This window comes from Leptinotarsa decemlineata, unplaced genomic scaffold, assembly GCF_025532065.1.
Source record: "Leptinotarsa decemlineata unplaced genomic scaffold, Ldec_3_MD MMD2_tig00078422_RagTag_RagTag, whole genome shotgun sequence".
In the NCBI taxonomy this organism is placed as follows: domain Eukaryota; kingdom Metazoa; phylum Arthropoda; class Insecta; order Coleoptera; family Chrysomelidae; genus Leptinotarsa; species Leptinotarsa decemlineata.
The window spans coordinates 20,564,704-20,590,750 of NW_027412747.1; the positions used below are offsets into that span (position 1 = coordinate 20,564,704).

Here is a 26,047-nt window from a genome sequence, read left to right on the forward strand (position 1 = left end):
AAGAAGTAGTCCATTCTCGAAGTGTTGTAAAGGTGTTTTATTTTAGAAGAGAAAACAATGTCATCTCCACCAATTTATTTCCAAAACAGGATAATGCCCGAAAAATATATGATAATAAAAGTTCTCATTTCTCCTTGAATTCCGTTTCACATTTATTTTTTATTTGTTTTACTAATTTCGTGTTTTCTTTTGTTTTAGGACGAAGTAAGTACTTTTGACAGCTAGCGAAGACATATTATTCCTCCAGACGTGAAACATGTGAGAAAATTTGATTTATTCGTTTCAAATATTGATTCAATTTATTTGCCGTTTATATACGAACAACTGGATTGACCTTGTTCGTAGATTTAAAAAAACCGCATGAAATGACCAGCTTTTAGTGTGTTAATCGATGATGTGGAATAATATTTTGTTCATCCCCAAAATGTTATTATATATTCAGCAATCTGCGAAGTAAACGGAATGACTGCCGAATAAAGAATCGCTTTACGTCTTTCTCTGCAGCTTTCATTGCAAGACAACTGAATTTAATCAAAGCGATGGGGCCCTTTATGTTGTTCAATGTACTATTAAAATGGCGCACTGTTTAAAAATATTGGAAAATACTTTTTTTTATATTTCCTTCAATATTTTTAAACACTTTTGGAAACTTTTGCATCAATCAACTTAATCAAAATCTTTCAAATGTTCAAATGAAGTTCTAAATGTGCCACATAACACGCTACAGGTTAGGTCCCCAATGAGATTATTTCATGCTATCCATTCATTTATAGGTTTCAATAAAACATGAGAAAGATTATGCAAAGTTAACTGTTTAGTACCCAGGTCAGTATCAGAGTTCCCTGATAGTTATAGACTGAATGTATTATGGAAATCACTAATTCAAATCATGTGTCAAAAGTGGAACAATTTATTTTTCTCATTTACTAAAGACATTCACAAATCCATTCTAAGACCACCATTGAATATCTGGGACTTACAAACATGAAATAACCCTCTGTTAGTCGTAATATATACCGAACATTACCTGTAACAGATCTTACATTTCAAGAAAAAACAGTAGCCTGTTTATCTGTTGTCAAGGTACTGTTAATTTGAGCGTTTTGCTTTCAATCAAATATACGTTGCCAGTTGTTAAATAAAGGGTTTTTCAATAAGGGCGGGTAGATGTTGAAATGGAATAACACAAGCTGTGTGTGAGGTATTAACAAAATTAATTTTTTATTTGAAAGGAACATGTATGCCATTGAGTGTAGAATATGACATCATTCAAATGCCCGCCTCGGCTTCTTACGGTGGCACGGATCCGAGTGGTCCAATTTTCAACGACTCTTCCGCATAGATCCGGATGAATTTGAGCGATGGCCTGTGTTATGTTCACCTTTAGGGCATCGGTCGATTGTGGTTTATTTGCATAGACCTGCGACTTCAAGAAACCCCACAGGAAAAAGTCTAGCGGGGTCACACCACCCCTGCGAGAAATAAACTTACCCTCAAATCGTTCATGCAAAATGTCAATCGTGGCGTTTGCTGTGTGGCACGTAGCGCCATCCTGCTGGAACCACATGTCGTCTATGTCCATATGGTTCAATTTGGGCCATAAGAAATTAGTTATCATCGTTCTGTAGCGCTCGCTGTTGACGGTGACCGCCTCACTAAGGTCGTTTTCAAAAAAGTACGGACCAATTACGCCGCCGGCCCAAAATCCACACCAAACGGTAACTTTTTGAGGATGCATTATCACCTGGTGAACCTCGCGTGGGTTGGTGTCGACCCATATACGGCAATTTTGCTTGTTAACACAGCCATTCATCCAAAAATGCGCCTCGTCACTAAAGATGATTTTTCGGCCAAAATTGGGGTCCTCTTCCAAACGATTCGAAGCCCAGTCAGCGAACAAACGGCGTTGTCCATGGTCATGAACTTTGAGCTCCTGGGTCAGTTGCATCTTGTACGGGTGTAGGCCCAAGTCCCGACGCAAAATTCGCCAAGTTGAAGTCTGCGAAAGGCCGAGTTCTTGTGCACGGCGAGGAATAGACTGCCTCGGGTTCTGCTGTACACTTTCACGGACCGTGGCGATGTTCTCGGCCGAACTTGCGTTCCTTGAACGTACGGGTGTTGGCTGATTGTTTACTAAACCGGTCGTCTCAAATTTGGCCACCAAACGTTGAAGAGTCGACTGTGAAGGGCCACAACGTCTACCGTAAAATGGACGCAATGCGCGCACCGTTTGCGTTAACGAACACTCATTTTGTTCAATCGTGTAATTTGCCATGATGATTTGGCATATACAACTGAATAATAAACAAAAGATTTGACAGATGTCACCAAAACAAAATGGCCGCCACGGGTCGCCAAAGTCTACCCGCGCCAATTGAAAAACCCTTCAGTTATTTGAAATATACTCAGCTCATTTCTTCAAGTAATGTTGAAAATTTGGTGATTGAATGCAGGCTAGGTTATGTGATAGGTCAGATTTTGTTTCATTGGAATTTTGCTATGGAGGTATTATTCAGTAGACATATTCTGTACGAAGTCAATCCGAACAGCTGAATAAAAGAGTAGTGTACCGGATCTGATGAATTTACTAGTTGATACCATATAAAACCTCCCACATAAAAATAATGATTGGACCTCGTATGAATTACCACGCCGCCCATGCCATACAAAGAAACTGCCGACATTCGGTAACTTTTTAGTTTTTATGTCATTCAAATTGACTTCGTATATACTATAGTACAATTCCATAATAGTTGGCAGGAATTTCTCAGAAATATTTAAGCATTAAAACGAAAACATTGTTGTCAAAGTTGATATATTTTATCATAATTTTTCCTCATCTGTTTGGTACAATTCCCGTACGCCAATGCAAGGGACATATTTAGGCAAACACGTCACAATAATTTCTGAGAATTAAATGCCTACATTTTTGAAATTATAGTGTAGTAAAATTATAGTATTATTTTTTTAAACATAGTATGCGCTGGTCAGGCGCTATCCCCCGAGGCCCCGATACATTCGGGAGGGCACGTCTGCATTATCAACCAACGACCACTCCACCGTGGGATGAGTGATCATTGGGTCCGAGAATCATGTGCCCCGCGCAAGCGCAGTGAGCCAAGAATGACACCCTTTTGCATCTGTCCGGCTAAGATTTCTGCCTTAGTGCGGCAAGCCGATGTGATTTCAATATTCTAGAGTAGATAGGGCATCATTCCACCAAGGACTCCAATAATCAGAACGACCATCTTGACAGAGTGATCTGGATAGAGTCTGTGGAGTTCGAAGAGAAAATTCCAATATTTTATCGGTTTTTCCTTCTCTTTTCGGACGATATTCGTCTCGCCAGGAGCTGAGAACTCCACGACTAATATCGTCTTGCTCAGGTGGTCGGCTTGTATGAGCCTGAGGGTGGGGAACGAATAGTTCCAATAAATTCGGCACTTCTCGTTCCCCACAACTGATTCAATATCCTCCGGAGCGTAGGGCAACACCGGTGTCTCGTCAATATAGTAAGAGGGCCGTAGATGAAAATAAAGTATTCTTAGGACCACGTTATGTCGATGGATATAGGCCGAGACTGCATATGCTGGACATGTTGATGTAAGTGCATTAGGGTCTAGGACTCGCGGCAGGCCCTGCACTTTATGCCAGGAACCTCTATACCCATCACGCGACTGCGGCAGACTAAGGTGTTGAAGACACCATCCTGGCAAGCCATGATGGACCCCTCAGTTTCCAACTTCAGCCCACTCGACCTGAGGAAAGCGAAAATCAGGCGCGTTGATAAGCCAAGCTCTTTAATGTTATCGAAGAAGACCCCATGTATTGGCTTATTCTTGTGTTTCCGCAGAAGTCAGGTGATCTCTGCGTCTTCAATATGAGCTTTTTGCTGAACGGGTTCCAAATCGGTGACATAGTTGTGATCATCTCGTTCAGTGTCAAAAACTAAACCGAGTTAATCAGCTGCTCGGGCAGCTCCCCTAAAAGGAAATGCTCCCATTCCTGCTCTCTCATGGTCACGGACCATTCAGAGAAGGGGATCCGAACTCCTGGTGATTTCACAGGCTACATCCAGAACCATTCTGCCATGTAGACACTCCGAACTCAAAAGTCCACGGCCTCCCTGTAGACGGGGGCAGTACAACCGTGGAACGGACGATTTGGGATGCAAACTCCTATGGAGATTCGTCACTTTTCGGGCCTTTACGTCGAGTTGATACAGCTTTTCCCGAGTCCACTTCACTACTCCAAACGAGTAGTAAGACTGGAACGGCAAGCATATTTGTTGCAGCAACTTTGTTCTTCCCGGACAGTTCCGATGACCAGATCTGTTGAAGTGTGCTGATACTTGCCGCAGAGAGAGTTCTTCACTGCTGTTACCTATTGTGAGTGGCGTTGTTCCACCCCGAGGTAAGTATACGTGTCTCCGGCATCCAAATGGTGTAGGATGCTTCAATCTACGAGGTGCACATCCTCTCCATAGTCCCCGCATTGTCCTCTTATGAGATGGACCTTTGCACATTTGTCTATCCCGAATTTCATACTGATAGCATGTGTGTACTCTTCCACCACCCTCAAGGACTGATGGATACTGTCATTATTATTGTTATCAAGCTCGAAAATCTCCAGAAAGACAGTTGAAATTTCTATGTCTCGAATAAGGTAATACGGTGTTGAAATATTTGCTGAATTTTCTATGTATTGATTCTTTTGGAAAGCGTATACATTTTGTTTTATTTGTATTTAGATGAAGTGAGTTGGCTCTAAACCACTGAGCCATATCAAACGATTTTTTTTTACATTTCTGACGTATACAATATTCATCCCTATCTGATACAATAACTGATATATCATCAGCGTAAACAATAATTGAGCTATGACATATCTTCACAATATCGTTGATATAAAGAATAAATTTGTGTATCATGTTAAACAACTCACTAGAAAAGTCTCCTCTGGCTGTTATGCGGTTAGAGTGATTTATAAAGAGTTGGGATTCAGCACTGCAAAGATGACGTACTTTGCACTCATACATTCTCACTTAGACTACGGAATACCGTTTTGGGGAGCATGCAGTCCAATTATTTGCTGAATTTTCTATGTATTGATTCTTTTGGTAATTCCTCCCAAGCAGTCAACAACATTCAATTCCGGCAAAATCAATACTGTTACAACTTCATATCAAATTATATCCAACGAATATACAATCACAATGAACCGGTAAAAACAACGGGGTTCACAACTTTCTGTCGTATACCCTCGAACAGGATCAAGTATGCCAGACCCTTCAGTTCCAGCCTTTGAAATATGATCATTAAAGAATATTGCATGCTGCACGAAAAAAGGAATTGGATCGATATTCTACATTTGTTTTGTTCCGCTGGATTGCGTTGTACTACGTATCAATTAGCTTGATCATGAGAGAGATGGTTGGCATGAAAAAAGTCAGTGGTAACAAAATACATTCCATTGGAGTCTCATCAACTGATTTGCAGTGTGATGCAGGTGTTAAGTACTTTCATTACCATATTAGCAATCCTTCACGTAAAGTTTCGCATCATTTCGAATTACTTTAGATAAAATCCACCAAAACAAACGAATCTTCACAATTAGGTATATGTGATGGAATTGGCTGATACCTGATGAGAATCCATAACGTACTAAAAAAACACTTCATTGTATGGAAGGCTGTTTTACTTTTTATTGTCACAAATATTAATTCCTCAATTTATTCACCTAACAATTTATTTGTTTGAATTTAATTGATTCATGCATTTGTTCAACACATTAAAAACAATTGTTCGCAATACTTGTTCTATTTTAAATGACACTTGATTTAAAATGTTACATGAATAAAATTGTTATTTGAATAAAAAAGACTGACGAAATAGCTTGAAGCTTTTATTGATTCAGAAGAAAAATATTGTTTCAGAATATTGTAAAATGGAACACCAATTTACTATATATTATTCTGAAAATTAATCTATATACATATAGTTCAACTCAGCAATGAACAAACATTTTTCTTCAACAGTCAATGGAATGTATTATTCGAGTAAATTCAACAAACGTTTCAATTCCGCATAATTTTGACCTTTGAAAAAAATGTTGGTTATTTATATGACTGTTGAATTATAATGAAACTTTAAATTCAATTTCTAAAAGTAAGTTTGGGAATAAAATTTCAATGAATATATTTGAATGATTGTCAAAGTTTTCCCATGAAACGTTGGTAATAAAAATATACTTTCGTTTGTCTGAAAATATAGCAAATTAACTTTCCATACTAAATATTTTTCTATGAATAATAAAGATTGTTATATTTCAGTTTTATTGAAAGTGTTGATTATTTCCAACATTCACTTTAATGCTTTCAATTTAAAATTTGGTTATAACTTTTGTGCCAAACATTCTCAAGCAAGTATCATTTTATTCCATCAGTCTTTTTGAAAAGCTAATTTCTGACAAAGAAATAAATTTTTTGATGATTTAAAAAGTTTGTTGTATTTGAAATATAATTTCAAAACGATTGTTGATAATTTCAATTCGGCGCTGGTATCGAGCGGATATATAAAGAACTTCAAGTGTTACATATGGCAACATGCTAGTTCATTTATAGTACGACAAAACGCCGTTCAACCGTGGCGCCGAATAAAAATGATCAACATTCAATTTAATTCATGTATCACTGAAATTCAACGAACAAAATAATGCAGCTCATTCCAAAGGAATATTAGTAATTGGTATTTTGTAAAAATGAATTGTTTTGACTGTTGCATTTAGGTGTTACATGAACTGAATTGATTGTTAATAATTTTTATTTATCGCTGCGGTCGAACGGATTTTTACCGTACTATGACCAACGCCATACATATATGTAGTTCCACAAAAATACGCCCGTCGTCAACGCCAAATAAAAATTATCAACAATCAATTTAATTCATGTATCACTGAAATTCAACAAACAAAATAATCCAGCTCATTTCAAAGGAATATCAATGAAAAGTGAAACGGCGTTTTACTTTCTATTGGTATTTTGTAAAAATGAATTGTATTGATTGTTGCTTTTAGGTGATACATGAATTACATTGATTGTTGATCATTTTTATTCGACGCTGCGGTCGGACGGAATATTGTGTTACTATCACTAGACCATCATGTTGCCAGATTTAAAAATTTAGCTTCTGCAAGAATCCGCTCGAGGCTAGCGCCGAATTAAAATTATCAACAATCTACTACCTTCCAGATCTACTTGCAGACATTGGAAATCGTTAGTTGATCATCATACATCAGTAATTTTCCAATATACTTTTCAATAATTCAATCCTCACGTCGGTTGAAGAAATTAATTGAATAAATTCAATAAACTTGACTAAGCTGGTAGATCCAATGACTTGAAAAAACCATTAACTCGAGTAAATCGAATAAATAGAATAACGCATAACTCCAAAAATGCAGCAGAACTATAGCACAAAAACAAAAGAAAATTGTCATCAAAGTAGTCCTTCTATACCTGTGCCAGTGTTTTTTCAATCCGCGTATAAATTCTGATATGCACTTTTTGGTATGTCCTTGATATCTCTCAGTTATTTGGTTTTTATCTCCTCAATCGTCGCAAAACGCCGTCCTTTCATGGGTACCTTCAATCTTGGGAACAGGAAAAAGTCGCATGGAGTCAAATCTGGTGAATACATGCAAAAGCCATAAATTATTTTTCCACAATACCGGACGTTTTCTTCATATTGCTTTTAGAGAGCTTCGCATAACTTCAAGATAAACTCCCCATTGACCGTACGACCATGTGGCAAGAACTCCTGATGCGCTATGCCACGATAATCGAAGAAAACAGTGAGCAGAACCTTGACATTTGATTGAACTTTGCGTGTTTTTTTGTCCTGGCTCTCCTGGGCTTTTCCATTGGGACGATTGGATTTTGGTTTCGATGTCATAACTTCCTAGTGCCCTAAATGTACTGGTTTCACTGATGAATTTGTCCTTTCAAACAGGCATATTCCCCTTTTTTATAAAAACCTCTGTGGTCATTCCTCTGCATAAGGGCGAGATTCTGATGATCCCTCTAATCTCCGCCCTATATCTCTCATACCAACCATCGCAAAAATCATTGAAAAACTACTTAAAAAACTATTTGGATTCATAAATAAGCATAACATCATCAGTGAAAATCAATTCGGCTTTCAGAATAATAAAAATACGCGCGATGCTATTTTCTCATTTCTGAGTAAAGTTTATTCTGAGATAAATGTCGGTGAAAAGACTGCCGCAGTATTTTGTGACCTGTCAAGGGCATTTGACTGCGTTGATCACAAAATACTGCTGAGAAAGCTCCAACGTTATGGATGCACAAGAGTAACTCACAAATGGTTCGATTTCTACTCAATGAGAAGAACGCAAATGGTCAAAAAAACTCAACTTAAAAAAAAAAGGAAGTTAATTCTGGAGTTCCACAAGGTTCTGTGTTAGGTCCCATTCTTGTCTTATTATATATTAATGACCTTAATACTTCTGGGAAGTTCACCTTATTTGCAGATGACAGTACCATACTTTGGAATAATAAAAACACTTGTGAGTTGCACAAAATAATATCTGCCGACTTGAAAAAAGTTAAAGATCAGTGTGAATCAAACATTTTGTCTTTCAACTTAACTAAAATAAATTTATTATCATTTAGATGCTCAATCAACGAACTTTTTTTGAAGACAGATCACTGGAATCTAAAAATAACACTAAATTTCTAGGAGAGTTCATTGACCAGAATTTAAAATTTGTGGATCATGTTAAACAACTCACTAGAAAAGTCTCCTCTGGCTGTTATGCGGTTAGAGTGATTTTACTCCAGTCATTTAAGCTTAAATTAAGTAAGAATCTCGGAATCCGAGATACCCAGCTGTGAGTCTGTAACTATACGCAACTATTTAATTTCAAGGTCAAAGATCACAAAAATCGGGTTTTCGCGCTTTTTTTGTAAATCTCATTTCCTATGGGTTTTTTGCTATTTATATTTATTACTAATATTTTAGAATACAAAATATTCTACAAATTTTGTTTGAAAAAATTCTCCATACGGTGAACCATTTTCGAGATAGAGGGCGGAGAGCGCGCGGTCACAGGATCACTTCAGGTTAACCGGTGCCTCCGGTCGAAAACGCGCCATATATAGTTGATGAACAAAGTCTCATGAAATCTATAAAAACCGAAGGAGGAGTATCTCGTGGTCGAAGTACGAAAGAAAGTGTTTTGTGTAAATGGGTATATGCTATGTACGCCACAAATACTATTTGTGAGGAAATGGAGAAGTTCTGTAATATCCCCTTAGAGTCGACCAAGCAACACGTAGATTCCAGAGATTCAAGAGTCAAAAAAAAAGAGTGCTGATGTGAATATAATATTCGATTGGTTTAAACTCCATCATCCTTTTCCAAATACGCAGTTAATATCGATAGCGTCTGGAATTGTTGGAAATGAGCAAATTAACTGCCACAGAGCTAACAAAATTGGATTAGAGTCTATGAAGAAGATCACCGGCTTATTATTTAATGAAATAAATTATAAACGTTCCGCAAAAGTAATGCCGCTTTCCAGTGTTAACAAATCTGTAAAAATAAATGATTGTAAAGTTGCAGTGGATCCATCATTACTCTTCCAAAGAATTACTGTCAGCAAACAATTTGAAAGTAATCTTGAAGAATATCTTCAATATGAATTGAGTCCGTATCCAACAGCTCTATTTGATAATGATGGCATGAGAAAAACAACAAAATCGTCATTGTATGACAACATGAGCCCAAATGATTTTGTTCTCAATGAAAATAATGTGGCGGATTTCTTTTTCATCATGTTGTATGGAGCAGAGAAGATACTTTTTCTATTATTTTTGATAAATACATGAATTATTTACAAAGGCATTACAGTTTCAAAATAATTGTTGTATTCAGACTGCAGTAAGAACGTAAAAGCCATGGAGCAGTAGAGAAGAACTGCTGCACTTTCAAAAACGTATGAAGTCTGTTTCGATGAAACAATGGTTGTACCAGTTACTCAAGAAAATTTTTTATCAAATTGTAATAACAAAGATATGCTCGTTAATATGTTAATTGAAAAATTACAAGCTGCAAATATTACTACTAAACAAGCCAGAGATGATGCGGATGTTCTTATTGTTGAAACTGCAGTTGAAGAATCAAAGTCTGAAAAAACTGCAGTTATAATAGGACAAGATATTGATTTACTTGTCATTTTAATTGGCCGTATACTGTCTTACGAACAAGAAATTTTCTTTAAAAAAGTTGGAAAAGGAAATGTAAAAACGGGGATATACTCGACTAAAAGTTTTGATAATTATCCTCATTCCAAAACACATATTTAATTTCTGCACGCATTAAGTGGCTGTGATACAACTTCTGCGCTTTTCAAAAAGGAGAAAAAATCATTTTTGAAAGTTGTTGAGAAACTGACAAATTTGGATGAACTAGCTGCAGCATTTGAGGAAGAAAATTGTTCGGCCCAGAGATTATTAGAGAGTGGAACTCAAACCTTATTGGCACTCTGTAATGCTCCGAAATCTGTGAAGAGTCTCGATCATCTTCGTTATATGCATTACGTCAAGTCTTCAAAACTTAATAAACCTTTGCAGCTTTCAAATATTCCACCAAGTGCAGCTGCTCATCAACATTTCAAACGTGTATATCATCAAGTTCAAACTTGGTTAGGACATGATTCGGAAACCCAGGGCAATGCGAAACGATTTTTTGGAACCTATTAAGACAATTTCACCACCTGCTCCAGAAGATTTGCTAAATACAATTTTCTGCAACTGAAAGAGTGGTTGTGGTTCGCGATGCGGATGCAGGAAAGCGGGCTTGCAATGCTCCTTAGCTTGTGGCCAATGTAATGGGCAAGCTTGTCTCAATGCTCTACCATATCATAGCGACATTAACGAAGATGGAACCTTTGACCCCGAAATCATGGAAGAACTTGAGACAAATGTCGTTGAAGACGATAATGAAGACCAGTTTGAAATTTACCAGCAGCCGGAAGACGACGATGAAGAGGAAGAAGATGATTAAAATTATTAATTGTAGTTTTTGTACCCTTTATTCCATTTTTTACTTTTAATAAAAATAAATGTATTGAATGATATTTTTTAATAAAAAGATTAATTCATAATTTATTTGTAATTTTCTTTTTTCATGTAAAAAGTTATTAATTGGGTTAAAATTCAAATATAATTTCTATATTTCCATTAACAATTCTCCAATTACATGGACGTTACAAATGTTGTTAAATAAATTAATACTGTGGATAAAAAGTGGATAGGTTAGGAAAAAAATGATAAAATATAATAAAATAGTTTAAAAAAATTGAAAACTATTTATAATTATTGATTTATCGATAGTTCATTAACTATATATGGCACGTTTTCGACCGGAGGCACCGGTTGACCTGAAGTGATCCTGTGACCGCGCGCTCTCCGCCCTCTATCTCGAAAACGGTTCACCGTATGAAAAATTTGTTCAAAGAAAATTTGTAGAGAATTTTGTATTCTACAATATTGATAAAATACAAATAGCAAAAAACCCATAGGAAATGAGATATTTACAAAAAAGCGCAAAAAACCGATTTTTGTGAACTTTGACCTTGAAATTTAATAGTTGCATACACCCTACCATATGTAGGTTTTCAGACAACTTTTAGGGTGTCAATATAAAAGTATTTACAGACTTACAGCTAGGTATCTCGAATTCCGAGGTGAACTTACTATAATGACTGGACTAATTTATAAAGAATTGGGATTCAGCACTGCGAAGATGGCGTACTTTACACTCATAGATTCTCACTTACGCTACGGAATACCGTTTTGACGAGCATGCAATCCAACTTTATTCAAAAGTCTACTAATTTCACAGAAAAGGGCAATAAGGTATATAGGAAACCTTAAACCAAGAGACTCCTGTAGAACCTTCTTTAAAAAATATAATATTCTAACGGTAACTGCATTATTCATACTGGAATCTGTGTGTTTATTAAATAAGCATATATTGAATTTTGCTGCATCCTCTTCCCATTATAACACCCGAAACAGCAAACACACTCTGAAACTCACTGTACCAACTGAAAACATTACCAGAGACTCCATATTTTATAACGGTGGAAAAATGTACAATTATTTGCCTATGGACATAAGATCTGCCAATATAAGGAAGTTACTCAAACAATTTCCATCTGATAGACCCTATTGTTGTTATTTAAAATTGAATACATTTGAATTGAGGAGGTCACAAAATAACCAAAACCAAAATTATTGAAAGTGTCATGAAAAGATGAAAGAAGACACGCAATGAGCTCATGATGCTGCGGTGTTTTCCTTAAACTTGTAAGGAATGATCGTAAGACGGCTCCCTTCCAGAAGGAAAAGAAACAATTTTTCGAAACACTGGACAATTTCAACACAGCAGAATTATTTTTCTTGCGACATCACTATCAGCAGAAGTAATTATTAGATTCTAATGGGAACATAACTAAATATCGTATATATTGCTCACAAACGTGAGTACTAAATAAAAGTCGAGGAATTATGTGAACCAAATGCTTGTCTATCACTCGCATGGTCGCCATCGCCTTGTTGGGACCCGTTTCTGTTTTTTTCTACATTCAGGCAACTATATTTCCTATTATTTCAATTACTTCGTGTCCTTAAAAGGCGACAAGATTGATATTTATGCCTACTTCTCAATTATGCCGTCTTCAGATCGAGAGCTTGTAACCGTAGAGAGAGTTTAATGTGGAACATACATTGCATCAATTAACATCCATAATTTTTTATTGTCTTCCGCCGTGGACGATTCCAGGTAATCTTCGAACACTTGGATGAACGAATGGTCGAGAAATTAATTGCCATGAACCGTCATGTTTTCGCATTGTGGTGTTTCTTTGAAGAAAATGAAACTAAACGGGAATTCACTTCGGAAAGGAGGGATAATTGTTTGAAAGAAAATCGCTAGATGTCGGCCTGTGTATAGGATCTCTCTTTGAGCGCTTTATATCTTTATATTTGAATAAAAACAAAGTATATGCGGCGTAATCAATTGAAAGGGTAACGGAACCAGGCTCCAACCTGACCTAAACCACGATGACTTTCCACTATATGCACCGTATAGAAGTAAACACAAGTAACTTCACTCCCGGTCGGCGTCTTTGATGTATTGGGTCGAAATTTTATTTTTTGCTGGCATGTGGCGGGGTAGGAGGATGTGGCTAAGAACTATCGTGCCCCTCTGCACGAGGTTCGATCAAAAAATATGTGGCCATGATCTGACTTCATCATTGCTACGAGGAGCTCACAATAAATATCTCATATGATTGTGAACTGTTTAGGAATTGATATTTTGTGAAATAAGATTATACAATTTAGGTCAGAAACTCATGCTAATCTATTCTAATGGTTTTTCATAATGTTGATTTTTTTAATTTTTTTAACATTTGTTTTCAAATTTCTATTGTCAAATTTCAAAGTATAATAAATTCTTACTCTTGTGAAAAGAGTGAATAAATAATCTAAAAGAAAATTAATTGAATAGAACTTGATGAAAATCCATTTTAAAACTAATAAATACAGTTTATTGTATGATTTTCAATATAGAAATCATATATAAATTTCCAAAATGTTTGGCTTCAGTATCACTGTATGCTTTGAAATAACTATATACATTTGTTTCATTCAGTGTGATACTAGCCGGCGAGGCAAATTTGTACCTACCTTACATGAATGTTTTCCTTAACATTTTTCCAAAAGATATCCACAAACATAGCCCAACCTGTTGCCTTTGGGGATGGATAGAGTTCTATAATCATTTGTCTCCACTCTTAAAGGTGTATAGGAATTTTTTGGAACTTCCACAAGAATCTTCACTCTATTTATGTCAGCATCTGTAATATTAGATAGAATCTATTATCTTCTAGACAGTTAGTTCCTTCTGTCTGTGTAAAATACTGAAGAGTAAATGTGTTTTGAAAGCTCTGGTAATTTGAACAGTAGTTGAATTTCTGGCATTTCCACAAGTATTTCTCTGTTGACAAAAATACTTTTTCACACAGTCCTGATTTATATTCCTCGTCAATATGAAGGAGTGTTCTTCACTATGCAGGTTTTCTCAAAGTTGCAGAAATGCCGAAATTGTTATTTGTCACCCCTCAATGAATCTCATTTGTCATTTTCCTTTACAGTTACAGTCAATTTGCTGAAAAATATTTTCATTTCTTTCAGAAAATCAATTTATTTTAATGTTCCTTAAGAAGGTTTATTGAAATGTTTGACATCGTCAAATACATTCGCATTATAAATGCGAATGTGAGTTTTTTTTTTTATGTAAGATAAATTGTTTGTCAAAAAGATCTCAAAATCTAGCTATTTTATTGGTTAGGTTAGGTTAGTTTTGGTTTAGGTTAGGTTAGGTTAGGTTAGGTAACCTTGAATCCAACACTACGTTTTTTGAAGATTTCCTCCTCCAGAAAAAACAAAAAAATAAAAAAAGGTTAGGTTAGGTAATAGTTTTTGAAAATTGATAATCCTAGCCAAGCATTAAAATATGCTTCTCATATTGATTCATTTCTATTGTACTGACAATTATTTAATGGCAAAATATAGCTACTTTGTTGGTTAGGTTAGTTTAGGTTAGGTTAGGTTATGTTCAGTTAGGTTAGGTTAGGTTAGGTTAGGTAAGGATAGGTTATGTTAGGTTAGGTTAGGCTAGGTTAGGCTAGATTATGTTAGGTTAGGGTAGGTAATACTTTTTACAAATTGATAATCCCAGTCCAGCATTAAAATATAGTTCTCATATTGATTCATTTCTATTGTACTAACACTTATTTAATGCCATGAATACGAACGAAGTCGCGGGTAAAAGCTAGTATAATATAATTTTAAGTATAAGTGTCAATATAAACAACAAAAGAAACACATATATTAAATCACAGCATACTTGTCTGGTTTGCTTTTGGAACAGGAAGATGTATTTAATTTTCTGCTACTTGCCGAGTTATGTAATTTATATGTTCCGGAGTTCCAACCATATAATGTTTTTTGTAAATCAGGCAAAAATTTTCAGAATGAAGTTACAAGTAACAGTGACAATTTTTTCTTTCAAAAATAATGGTCTGTGTGACTCACGCACTCCCACCTTGCATAAGTATCTAACCGCTCGCTTTTGCAAAACAAACAATGAATGAAAAAGTTGTTGACTGCAGTCAACTAAAGTCAATTAAAGAAGATTAGGTGATAGTTATAAAAAAATACACCAGAAATTCTGTTATTTCCTAGTCACACATCGTATAGTCTATCACATCTAGGAACAACGACCAGTGTGTTTTGATTTCTATTGCTATAAGATTAAGTGATTTCTCCTGTGGTAAATTCTAATTATCATCGCACTACTTCGAACTAAAAACAATTTCTCACTTCTTTTCCAATAATCCTTCGAAGTTAAATGTTTTCTTATCTCGCATAATCACTGCACGCACCAGAATTTGATTAATGATTAGTTGAGCTGCTAATTCACCGGCGAACCCTCTTAGCACGTCGTTTTCTACTAGTACGTTCCCTGCGTTCATCAGGCTGATGGACTAAGTGACTTGCTAGAAACGTAGTCCGTGGAAGACGCTAATGAAAAACTAGATCGATAGCAAGTTGCCATTGTTCTAATTGTTGGAAGTGGATTGGAGCTTCACGTTCGGTTTGCAGTAAATTGAGTTCGGAGCGTCTTCAACTATTTCTTGTGCGGTGCTCTGATGGGATATCTGAGAGATGAAGAGTAATTCAATTAATTTCAGATTGGATTTGAGGAAATTGATTGCTGCATTCCTAGGCGTTCCAGTCATTTTGTTTGAAGTTATTATGGTGTTTTTTGAGGATAGAGAACGTTCGAAACCTTCAAAAACTTTGTCGAAAGGCATGATATAAATATGCAATAGAAAATGTTATTCAGGAGCAATTCATTTGAAATGATTTCAAAGCCATTTACATTGGAATAAGCTTCGAACTTTCATATTTAGAATTGAATGGGTATATACTCTACATTTCCTTAGAAATGTGTATTCTGTATCGAATTTTAGATGTAATTACCCAACTACTATATCACCAATAATCCATATCTGAGTAGTGGGCACTTTATTGTCAGAGTTTCAGCTCACAGAACCGCTTCTTCACAATAGCTCCTTCAGTGTACTAACTCTCGGACTGATTATAGTTGGTTAGTATAGTTTCACTATACTACGCCTGGTAGTGTTTGTAAACTGTTCAGTAAAACTCTCACAATTATGTGTGATATACAATATACAATAGTTTTCTCAAGCGTTTTCATGTTTGGTCGCTATACAATAGTTTCCTCGAGCGTTTCAATACCCAGTCGATATACAATAGTTTCCTCGAGCGTTCCAATACCCAGTCGATATGCAATAGTTTCCTCAAGCGTTTTCATATTTGGTCGCTATACAATAGCTTCCTCAAGCGTTTCCATACTCAGTCGCTTCATAATTGCTTCCCAAGCGTTTTAATACTCAGTCGCAATACAGTAACTTCCTCAAGCATTCTTATACCCAGTCGCTATACAATAGCTTTCCCGTTCGTTTCAATACCCAGTCGATATACAATAGTTTTCTCAAGCGTTTTCATATTTGGTCGCTATACAATAGTTTCCTCGAGCGTTTCAATACCCAGTCGTTATTCATTCGCTATGCAATATTTTCATCAAACGTTTGCAATGATCAGTCTATATACAGTCGCTTCCTCAATCGTTTTCTTACTCAGTCGCTTCATAATTGCTTCCCAAGCGTTTTAATACTCAGTCGCAATACAGTAACTTCCTAAAGCATTCTCATACCCAGTCACTATACAATAGCTTTCTCGAGCGTTTCAATACCCAGTCGATATACAATAGTTTCCTCAAGCGTTTTCATATTTGGTCGCTATACAATAGTTTCCTCGAGCGTTTCAATACCCAGTCGATATCTCAAGCGTTTTCATATTTGGTCGCTATACAATAGCTTCCTCAAGCGTTTTCATACTCAGTCGCTTCATAATTGCTTCCCAAGCGTTTTAATACTCAGTCGCAATACCCAGTCACTATACAATAGCTTTCTCGAGCGTTTCAATACCCAGTCAATATACAATAGTTTCCTCAAGCGTTTTCATATTTGGTCGCTATACAATAGTTCCCTCAAGCGTTCTCATTCTCAGTTGCTATACAATAGCTTTCTCAAGCGTTTTCATACTCAGTCGCTACACAATAGTTTAGTCAAGCATGTTCATACTCAGTCGATCTACAGTAGCTTCCTCAAGCATTTTCATAATCAGTCTCTATACAGTAGCTTTTTCAAGCGTTTTCTTACTTAGTCGCTTTACAATAGCTTGCATAATCAGTATGTATACAGTATGTACAGTATGTATACTGTATGTACAGTATGTATACTGTATTTGGTAACGCTTGAGGTAGCTATTGTATAGCGAAACACGTGTTGCGGTTTTGTAATCTCACTATATTGTTTACTTGAATAAAATGAACAAAAATAGGAAAATGAATAACTAGTACTAAATATTCTTGAATATTTCTTGTAGAATGCAGACCCTTTTGAAAAGTAACAAAATAGGCACAACTGTTTACGAAAAGCATATACATTCTTATACAATGAAGAATAGATAGAATGAATTACTTTCCTGTCCATGAGATGTATATAGAGTGAGACTGAGTAAATATTATGCCGATGTTACAACTTTGGTAGCCAATTCAGAGAGCTCTGTGACTCCAAAATATATGTAATGGGTTATCAGCACATGGAAATGTTGCGAGAAAATTTCTTTGATCGTATGAAACAGTGTGAATGCAACTATAGTGTTCACACATTGTGAAGAACATACAAGTGAACGTGTTGAATAAAACAATAAATTGAAAACTATTTCATAGCATTTTTGTCTCACAGAAAGGGATTATCAGACTCATTATTAATAATGGGGTCACCGACTCAAGTAGAAAATATTTATAGTCTATTTCAAAAGAGTGTAGAGTAATAAATCATGAAGTGTCATAAAATTTGCCTGAATTTCGTTGTCGTCCATGGGCGTAGGCAAATCTTAGGATTATTAAACTTAATAATTAAAGTAAATTAAAAATTACAGACATAGATAATAATAAAAGGCCATTTTTGGGAAGTAATTTGGTCTAAAACTAAGTACCTACATGTATTTAGGTAAGTAAAATTTCTTAAAAAAAGATTAAGATTAATTTTAGTGGTTCTTGTAAACTTATTTAATATGCAATTTGGGTTCATATACTTGAGCATGATTTCTCAAAAAAGGGTTAACACTTAGTTCCGAGGTGCCATGTCATTATAATAATCCCTTTTTGACCCTGCCCACCAATCATGCAATACCTATTGAACCCAGGTAATTAAGAAAAAGGGTTTAAATATATTGTAATGGTGTCTTAAACATTCGAGTTATAATAGTAATTGTTACTACACCAATTAAACGTACAGTGATATTGTGATATAGAAATAGTGAAAAAGTTATAAAATGGGGACATTTACTCCAAAGAAAAGAAGTGTAAAAAATTCTCCGCTATCTGTTTGCGAAAAAGTTATAATTTTAAATGTATATGATTGCATAAAACACGATCACCCTAGTTTGTCTGTGCAAGAAAGTGTTGAGCGATGTGCCCGAATGACTGGAATTGGACAGTCCACGATTTTTAAATTATTGCGAGAAAGAAAGATATCAGGCCAGGTAAGTCCATGCAAGAGAAAATCAGGAAGACCAATAAAAATCTTAGATGAAGACACCAAATGTGACATTCGAAGAAAAGTTCATTCGTTTTATTTTAAAAAGGAAATACCCACTCTTGAAAAAATATTTATCGAGATAAGCCAAGATAACGATATTCCTTTGATATCCAGAAAACTTTTATGGAAAACTTTAAAAAGTATGAATTTTGCCTGGGAAAAGCACAATCGAAAGGCACTATTACTGGAAAGTGATGAAATTGTTTGCTGGAGACGAAAATATTTGACAACTATAAAGCAGTACCGCAGAGAGCAAAAGAAAATTTTTTATCTTGATGAGACGTGGATAAACGAAGGTTATATAGTCAAAAAAATGTGGCAAGATAAAAATATAACAAGTTCTCGCCAAGCTTTCATAGAAGGCCTTTCGACGGGTATTAAAGTGCCTTCGGGAAAAGGGAAGAGGCTTATAATTGCTCACATTGGAAGCGAAGACGGATTTTTAAAAGAAGGTTTGTTAAGCTTTGAGTCGTGTCGGACGGGAGATTATCATGAGGACATGAATTCGGATGTCTTCGAAGACTACTTCGGGGAAATGTTAAAATTTCTTTCAGCTGATTCGGTCGTGGTTATGGATAATGCAAGCTACCATTCAAGGCGCTTAGAGAAGGTACCAACTTCAGCTTGGAGAAAGCAAGAAATTATTAACTGGCTGTCAAATAAAGGTATTCAGTTTGAGACGAATTCAGTAAAGAAGGAACTACTAGCCATAGTAAAACAACATAAATCTCGCTTCATGAAATATGCCGTAGAAGATGTAGCAGAAAAGTATAAAGTAACTGTGCTGCGCCTACCGCCATATCATTGCGAATTAAATCCTATAGAACTTATATGGGCACAAGTTAAAGGATATGTTGCAAGGCACAATACCACATTTAAAATGAAAGATGTCAAGGTATTGTTTGATCAAGCCATTATGGAAATCACATCAGAAAACTGGCAAAAAGCAATCCAGCATGTTTTAAAAGAGGAAGATGAAATGTGGGAACTGGACAACTTGGTCGATCAGGTGGTTGACCTTATAATTATAACACCAGGGGATGATGACAGTTCTTCGGATGAAGGCTATACTGATGTAGAATAATTTAATTGAATTGTAAATATACTGTAGCTGGATAAGCAATCTGGACAGAGACCAGTGTATCAGTGACAGTGACACTTTTGCTTAGGTTAGGGTTTAGAATTAAGGGTAGTCTGAATAATTATTTTCTCGGAAGGTTCTCGAAAATTGTACCTAGTAATCTCTAGAACATTCAATTAGGGTATAAATAGAGTGTTGTTAAACGTTAAGGGAAGTTCACAGTTTTAGTATTGTTCAAGTGTCAAATTGTAATAATGTATCCAGTAAAGTTCTTGTCGTTTTTGTGAATAAATTGATTTAAAGTCCCCACAAGTGTTTCAATACGTAAAGTTCGTTCGTGTGTGTTTGTGAGTATTTCCCGATTTCGGTTCGTATATATTTTATTGTTACATTTTATATTTTTTTAATAACACTGTTCTGCTGTATTAAATTTTTATTTCCTTTAATATAATTTTTATGAATGCATATTCTTTTGGCAATTATCCCACTAGCGCGCCTCTGGCTCAGTATTTATCCGTCGATAACAATGGACAAATCCCTTAAAACAGGGTGATACCTACCTGCTCTTTATGAAACAACATAATTTTGCAATGCGGACTAGGGAAATGACAGAATTTATTGACGGATCACCCTGTAGCGCTTTTGAATACTTAATGAGATTTTATTACTCTACACTCTTTTGAAATAGACTATAGGAGATTATAAGATTTAATTTCTTCTTGTTAATCTCCCATAGTCTCCCAAACTACCTGAATTCATTAAAATGAAAACTGAATAATTTTCCCTCAACAAATCTGCTTCCATCACTCTTCCAAGGTCTAATTCTACCCGCTGATATACTTGAATTGTATTTCTGTTTTGAAGGTAGAAAGCTTTTCTGTATATCCTTTCGGCACCCTCCAAAACCAAACCCTCCAAAATCTAACCCTCTATTAAAATTGATTTGTTAGTTATTCAGACAAATAAACACGGCAACTGATGTTGCTGTCGAGATTTTTCATCGAAATTTCAAACACTATCATGAGTATGACATGATGTTGTATGTCAGCTGAAAACCACCGGCTCATTTCAAGTCGAGACCCTCCTTATCGTCCCAACAACTTGATGAACATATGCCACGGCCGCAGAATAATTAAACACGTGCAAAACGAAGTTTCGAGACAAGAACCAGCAGAACGCACGAAGCAGTTAATACCAATAATACTAAGATGTGACTCGTGACAGTTATATTGGTTCATCTCGGGGATGTTCTTGACAGTTTTGTAATTAGAGACGTTCTAAGAGAACAAGTCTTGATCAGTCATCAACGTTTCGCGGTGCCTCTATTAGACGGGAAGATGCTTCAGTTGAAAATTGTTTGAAATATTAAGGACTTTGTCGGAGGTTTCAAATATTGAAGGATGGATATATAAGATGAAGGACAGTCTTTGCTGACTAGCTAAGAACTAAACTTGCAAAATATCTTTGGGTGATCAGCCGAACGGAAGTGTACTCTTATAACACAAGTTATTCCAATATTTCGATAAAATTTATTATCATCTTAAGGAAAAGCTACAAAATTAATATGATGGTGATTATTGATATAAAAGGTCACAACTTACTGTTAGTGAGGTTGGCCGTGTCGAACAGAATGTTATATTTATACAATTGAAACATGTCAATACAATAAACAAGTCATTAAAATAAAAGAGGTTGACTCCTCACAAGATACAAAGAAGAATATTGAATTGAATTTACTAAAAATCGTTATTTGTTTAAAATCAAGGATTACCGGTAAACGCCATGTGGTTAAAGAACAAAGAGAGAGACACAAAACAATTTGACGCTGTCAGCTGTCAACTAATTCTGTTTGAAAAGGTGTGTTTGTTTGTAGATGATACAACTATGGAACAAAAGAGAACTATTATGGTGCATGTGTGATCAGAGACATCTGCTGTTCTGTAAGTAAGTCAATGAGAAAACCCAAAAATCAAATAAGTTAATTAATTGACAAACATCCTCATTAGTCTTGAGGGAAACAAGTAAGGAGGTGTTGTTCAATGAAAGTAAAACCCTGCCATAGGGAGGTTGGAAGTTTGTTGAAAGAGAAAATTGTTTTAAAATTAATGAAGTTATATTAATGAAAAACCAGAATTGTTATTGGTTTGGAATTCATGTAAATTTTTGTCAATGTCTAATAAAAAGGCCTAGATTTCACAGAGATGATCAATGCCTGATCTTTTATTGAGGCAATTATTTGATTGTAATATAAATGAATTTCTTTCAGTTGATAACATTTTTGTTGAATTATAGTCCATGTTATGACCTTCTTTGGACACATGTGATCTACAATCACTTTTATGTGAGCTGATTCTGTCTTTGAGTAAACTTGACGTTTGACCAATATATTCCTTGCCACAATTCAAGCATGGAATAGAATAAATCAATTGAGATTGAAAGTTAATTGGAGTTTTATCTTTGAGTTTATAAAATAATTTATTGATGGTAAATATGGTTCTAAAAGCTATTTTTACATTTAAATCTTTGAAAATTCTGCTTAACTTGGGTGTCATATCACTTATGTATGGTAAAGAAGAGAACAGTATAGGAACTGGAGGTGGATCAGTCTCATTTATGACATTGTCAGACTCTGAAGGATTTATATCCAACTGGTTGTTATTATTAATTTGAACGTCAATGGTTGACGTACTAAATAAGATCTTCATAAAGTAGAGGACCTGGGTAGGAGTTGTTAATGAATAATTGGAAGAGTATATTTAAATTTTTAATATTTATTTAATGAAAAATATGTATTATTGAAAAGGAAAGTTATAAGTTGGAGGAAATCGTCTTTTTGAATGTCACAAAATTGACTAATACGTCACCACTTTCTATCTATAGATCTGAGACAAGTGTCCAAATAGACATTACTGAAAAGAGATACGACATCTAAGCTAGCAATTACATAATTGTTAGGTAGTTTCATATTGTCGAATGTAGAAAAAACATCAAAAGAATCTTTAATAAAGAATTGGTTGTCAAATTCATAAGCTTTAGTTAAAATATCTGTTAGAAAAGAAGCAAGTTTTTCAGTGGGAGAACCAATTGAAGCATATATATATATATATATATATATATATATATATATATATATATATATATATATATATATATATATATATATATATATATATATATAAATAGGAAAGTTATTGAGTGTCTTGATATAGAAAGAGAAGTTAATATCGGACATAGCACTCATGAAAGTGGCAAACCATAGACACGTGTTTCGGGCTTTTGGCCCATCATCAGTATGGTGCAGCCAAGTGTAAGGATGGGCAACACTTGGTTACCAAAAGATAGAAATACAAATGCACGGAGCCACCAACAGGAGCCAACCGCACATTTGTGGTTTCAGATGATAGATCTTGTGTTTACAAGAAAACTATCAAAATCACCACGGAGGCAGTTACAGCTACCTGCGTGACATCCGGGTCCAGGAAATTATACAAATAGGAAAGTTATTGAGTGTCTTGATATAGAAAATGTGCGGTTGGCTCCTGTTGGTGGCTCCGTGCATTTGTATTTCTATCTTTTGGTAACCAAGTGTTGCCCATCCTTACACTTGGCTGCACCATACTGATGATGGGCCAAAAGCCCGAAACACGTGTCTATGGTTTGCCACTTTCATGAGTGCTACGTCCGATATTAACTTCTCTTTCTATATATATATATATATATATATATATATATATATATATATATATATATATATATATATAGATATATATATATCTTTTACCTTTCAACCTGTTACCTTTTAACGTGTAATGCATAACACGGGTTGGACGATAGTAAGTGAAAAATCGATCGTTTAGCCTGGGGCTTGAACCACCGACCAACACGGCGGTCAATTCGAGTGAGTGAACAAAGCACCCACGTCGAACCTATCGGCTACCGACCGACCTGAAGAAATAAATGATCAAATCAATCGACTGAGTATTAACCACACTTTTTTGTTACAGGTCCTCGAACGAGAAGACCAAAGAAATCGGGGATAAAATCTCTGGGAACCACCGCGCCTCTTCCAGAAGAAAAACGGCCGAGGACAGCTTTTTCCGGTGCCCAGTTAGCAAGACTGAAACACGAGTTTGCGGAAAACCGATACCTCACGGAAAAACGCCGGCAACAATTGAGCGCAGAACTAGGCTTAAACGAGGCTCAAATCAAAATTTGGTTTCAAAACAAGCGGGCAAAAATCAAAAAGGCGTCCGGCCAGAAAAACCCGTTAGCCCTCCAACTGATGGCCCAGGGACTGTACAATCACTCTACGATTCCTTTGTCGAAGGAAGAGGAGGAATTGCAGGACATGCACGATAGTTCCTCGGCTTCGTAGGAAAGAGGATCGATGTTTCAGAATAGTTTCAATGTATAATTAGGCAATTTCTTTGTTTGGTGATAATTTCATGCTTCCAATTTCGATACTCTTCATTTCCGAAGGTACAGTTGCTTCCATGAGATGTCGAATTCTGTAGCACTGCTACAAAAACGGGAGGTAGAAAGAAGGATTTGATAGACAGTTACTTATGTGGAAAGTGGATTAGCTGTTTCCACTGTAGAAATTCTTGATGTAGTAGATTTTTTCAATGGCGTTGAATGGATCAAGAAACTCTCAGAAGTTGACTTATTGCGATAACTATGTCGATATTTATTCACAGAAAATTATCATGAATGACGAATGATTAATATAAGTCATAATTTCGAGCAATACTTTAGAATTCTCAATTCTATTGATTTCTAAGCGTTTCGTAAGATTGAGATTTGAACCATTCTCTCCCAAATGCAATGTTGGTCTCAAAAGTCAGATGGTAAAAGTACGGCTCTGCTGAACTTTAAAAACCTTATTCGGTCCCCAGCAGGGTATGGTAGATACAAAATAATCTGAAAAAAATTGCACTACCTACAGACACATGAAACATTTCCTCCATAAAAACACAACACACATCACTTTCCAAAACATACTAGTGCGTACGCGTACATGGGAATTCCCCGCCCTCCTCTCACAAAACATGGTCATAGGAAGACCAGAGTTGCCACATCATTTCATGTATAATATTAACATTGCTAAATGGGGAGAATGTTTTGATCAGTTATATATTATTAATAATAGTGAAGGATTCAATCTATTACGAAATTCAAAATTAGAGCCTGTTAAACTTATGGAAACTTGAAATTTCCTACGGGATCTTCTGATATTTGATTTGATTTGGAGTTGATGAGTTTCTGAACAATTTAGATTCATTTTACTTCCATTTTCACCAATCGACTTTTGTTGTGACTTTTCACTGAACCTGAATATTTTTTCTGATAATATTTTAAAATCCTATGATTGGTTGAATTGAAGCATGGGATCTAAATTTACTTTATAAAACTGGCAACACTGTACTACATTATTAGTTTCTCATAAAACAAAATTTAAATTAATTCGTTTCAATAGTATATATGTTCAAATAAAACATTTTTTTTCAAACTGAAATGAATGAAATACTTCTTTAAAAGAAACCCTGTTCATTCTATACGAAATTCCTGATATCTTCAATCGATCATAATATAGTTTTGTGTATAGATTCACAAAACTCTTGTTATAAAGGTATTGAGTTATTTGAAGAGATACAGTTTTAAATTCAAACAAACAATATGTGTTCAGATCAAGTTGATATTGCTCTCCATTTGAAACAGTTTATTTTTCTCTTCAAATATGTGGTAGATTTTCAGATGATATTATATTTTCTTGTTTCAAAATAGTTAATCTTCGCAATAATATAATCAAACGAATAATGTCGTTGAAAGGCCAAGAAATTCAATTTCTTCGTTAAAAAAGTGTGATTCTCTTGTAGAACATGGGATGAAGTAATAGTTTCTCCAATAGAGATAAAAATTTCAAAGCAACCTATAATCTTCTTTGGAAGAAATACTTTTTAGTGTGTATATAGTTCATGAGAATAGGTAAAATTATTTCCAATCCGTTTTGTTTGAGTTGAGTCTGGCCCGAACGAATTGTTCCTTCAGATGATTTGATTCATAGCCAGTCTTTGAGTATGCCCCTGACTGTATGTGACAAATTTTCAGTTGAAATTA

The 26,047-nt window shown here is 35.4% G+C and overlaps 1 protein-coding gene across 1 annotated transcript in view; it reads left to right on the forward strand.

Moving 5' to 3' along the window:
• Positions 1-24,305, forward strand: part of LOC111513738 (homeobox protein E60) — a 44,118-nt gene extending 19,813 nt beyond the window's left edge. The window contains exon 2 of the mRNA XM_074186345.1: positions 23,935-24,305. Coding sequence (XP_074042446.1) covers positions 23,935-24,305 — 371 coding nt within the window. The remainder of the gene's footprint in view (positions 1-23,934) is intronic.
• Positions 24,306-26,047: the final 1,742 nt, after the last annotated feature.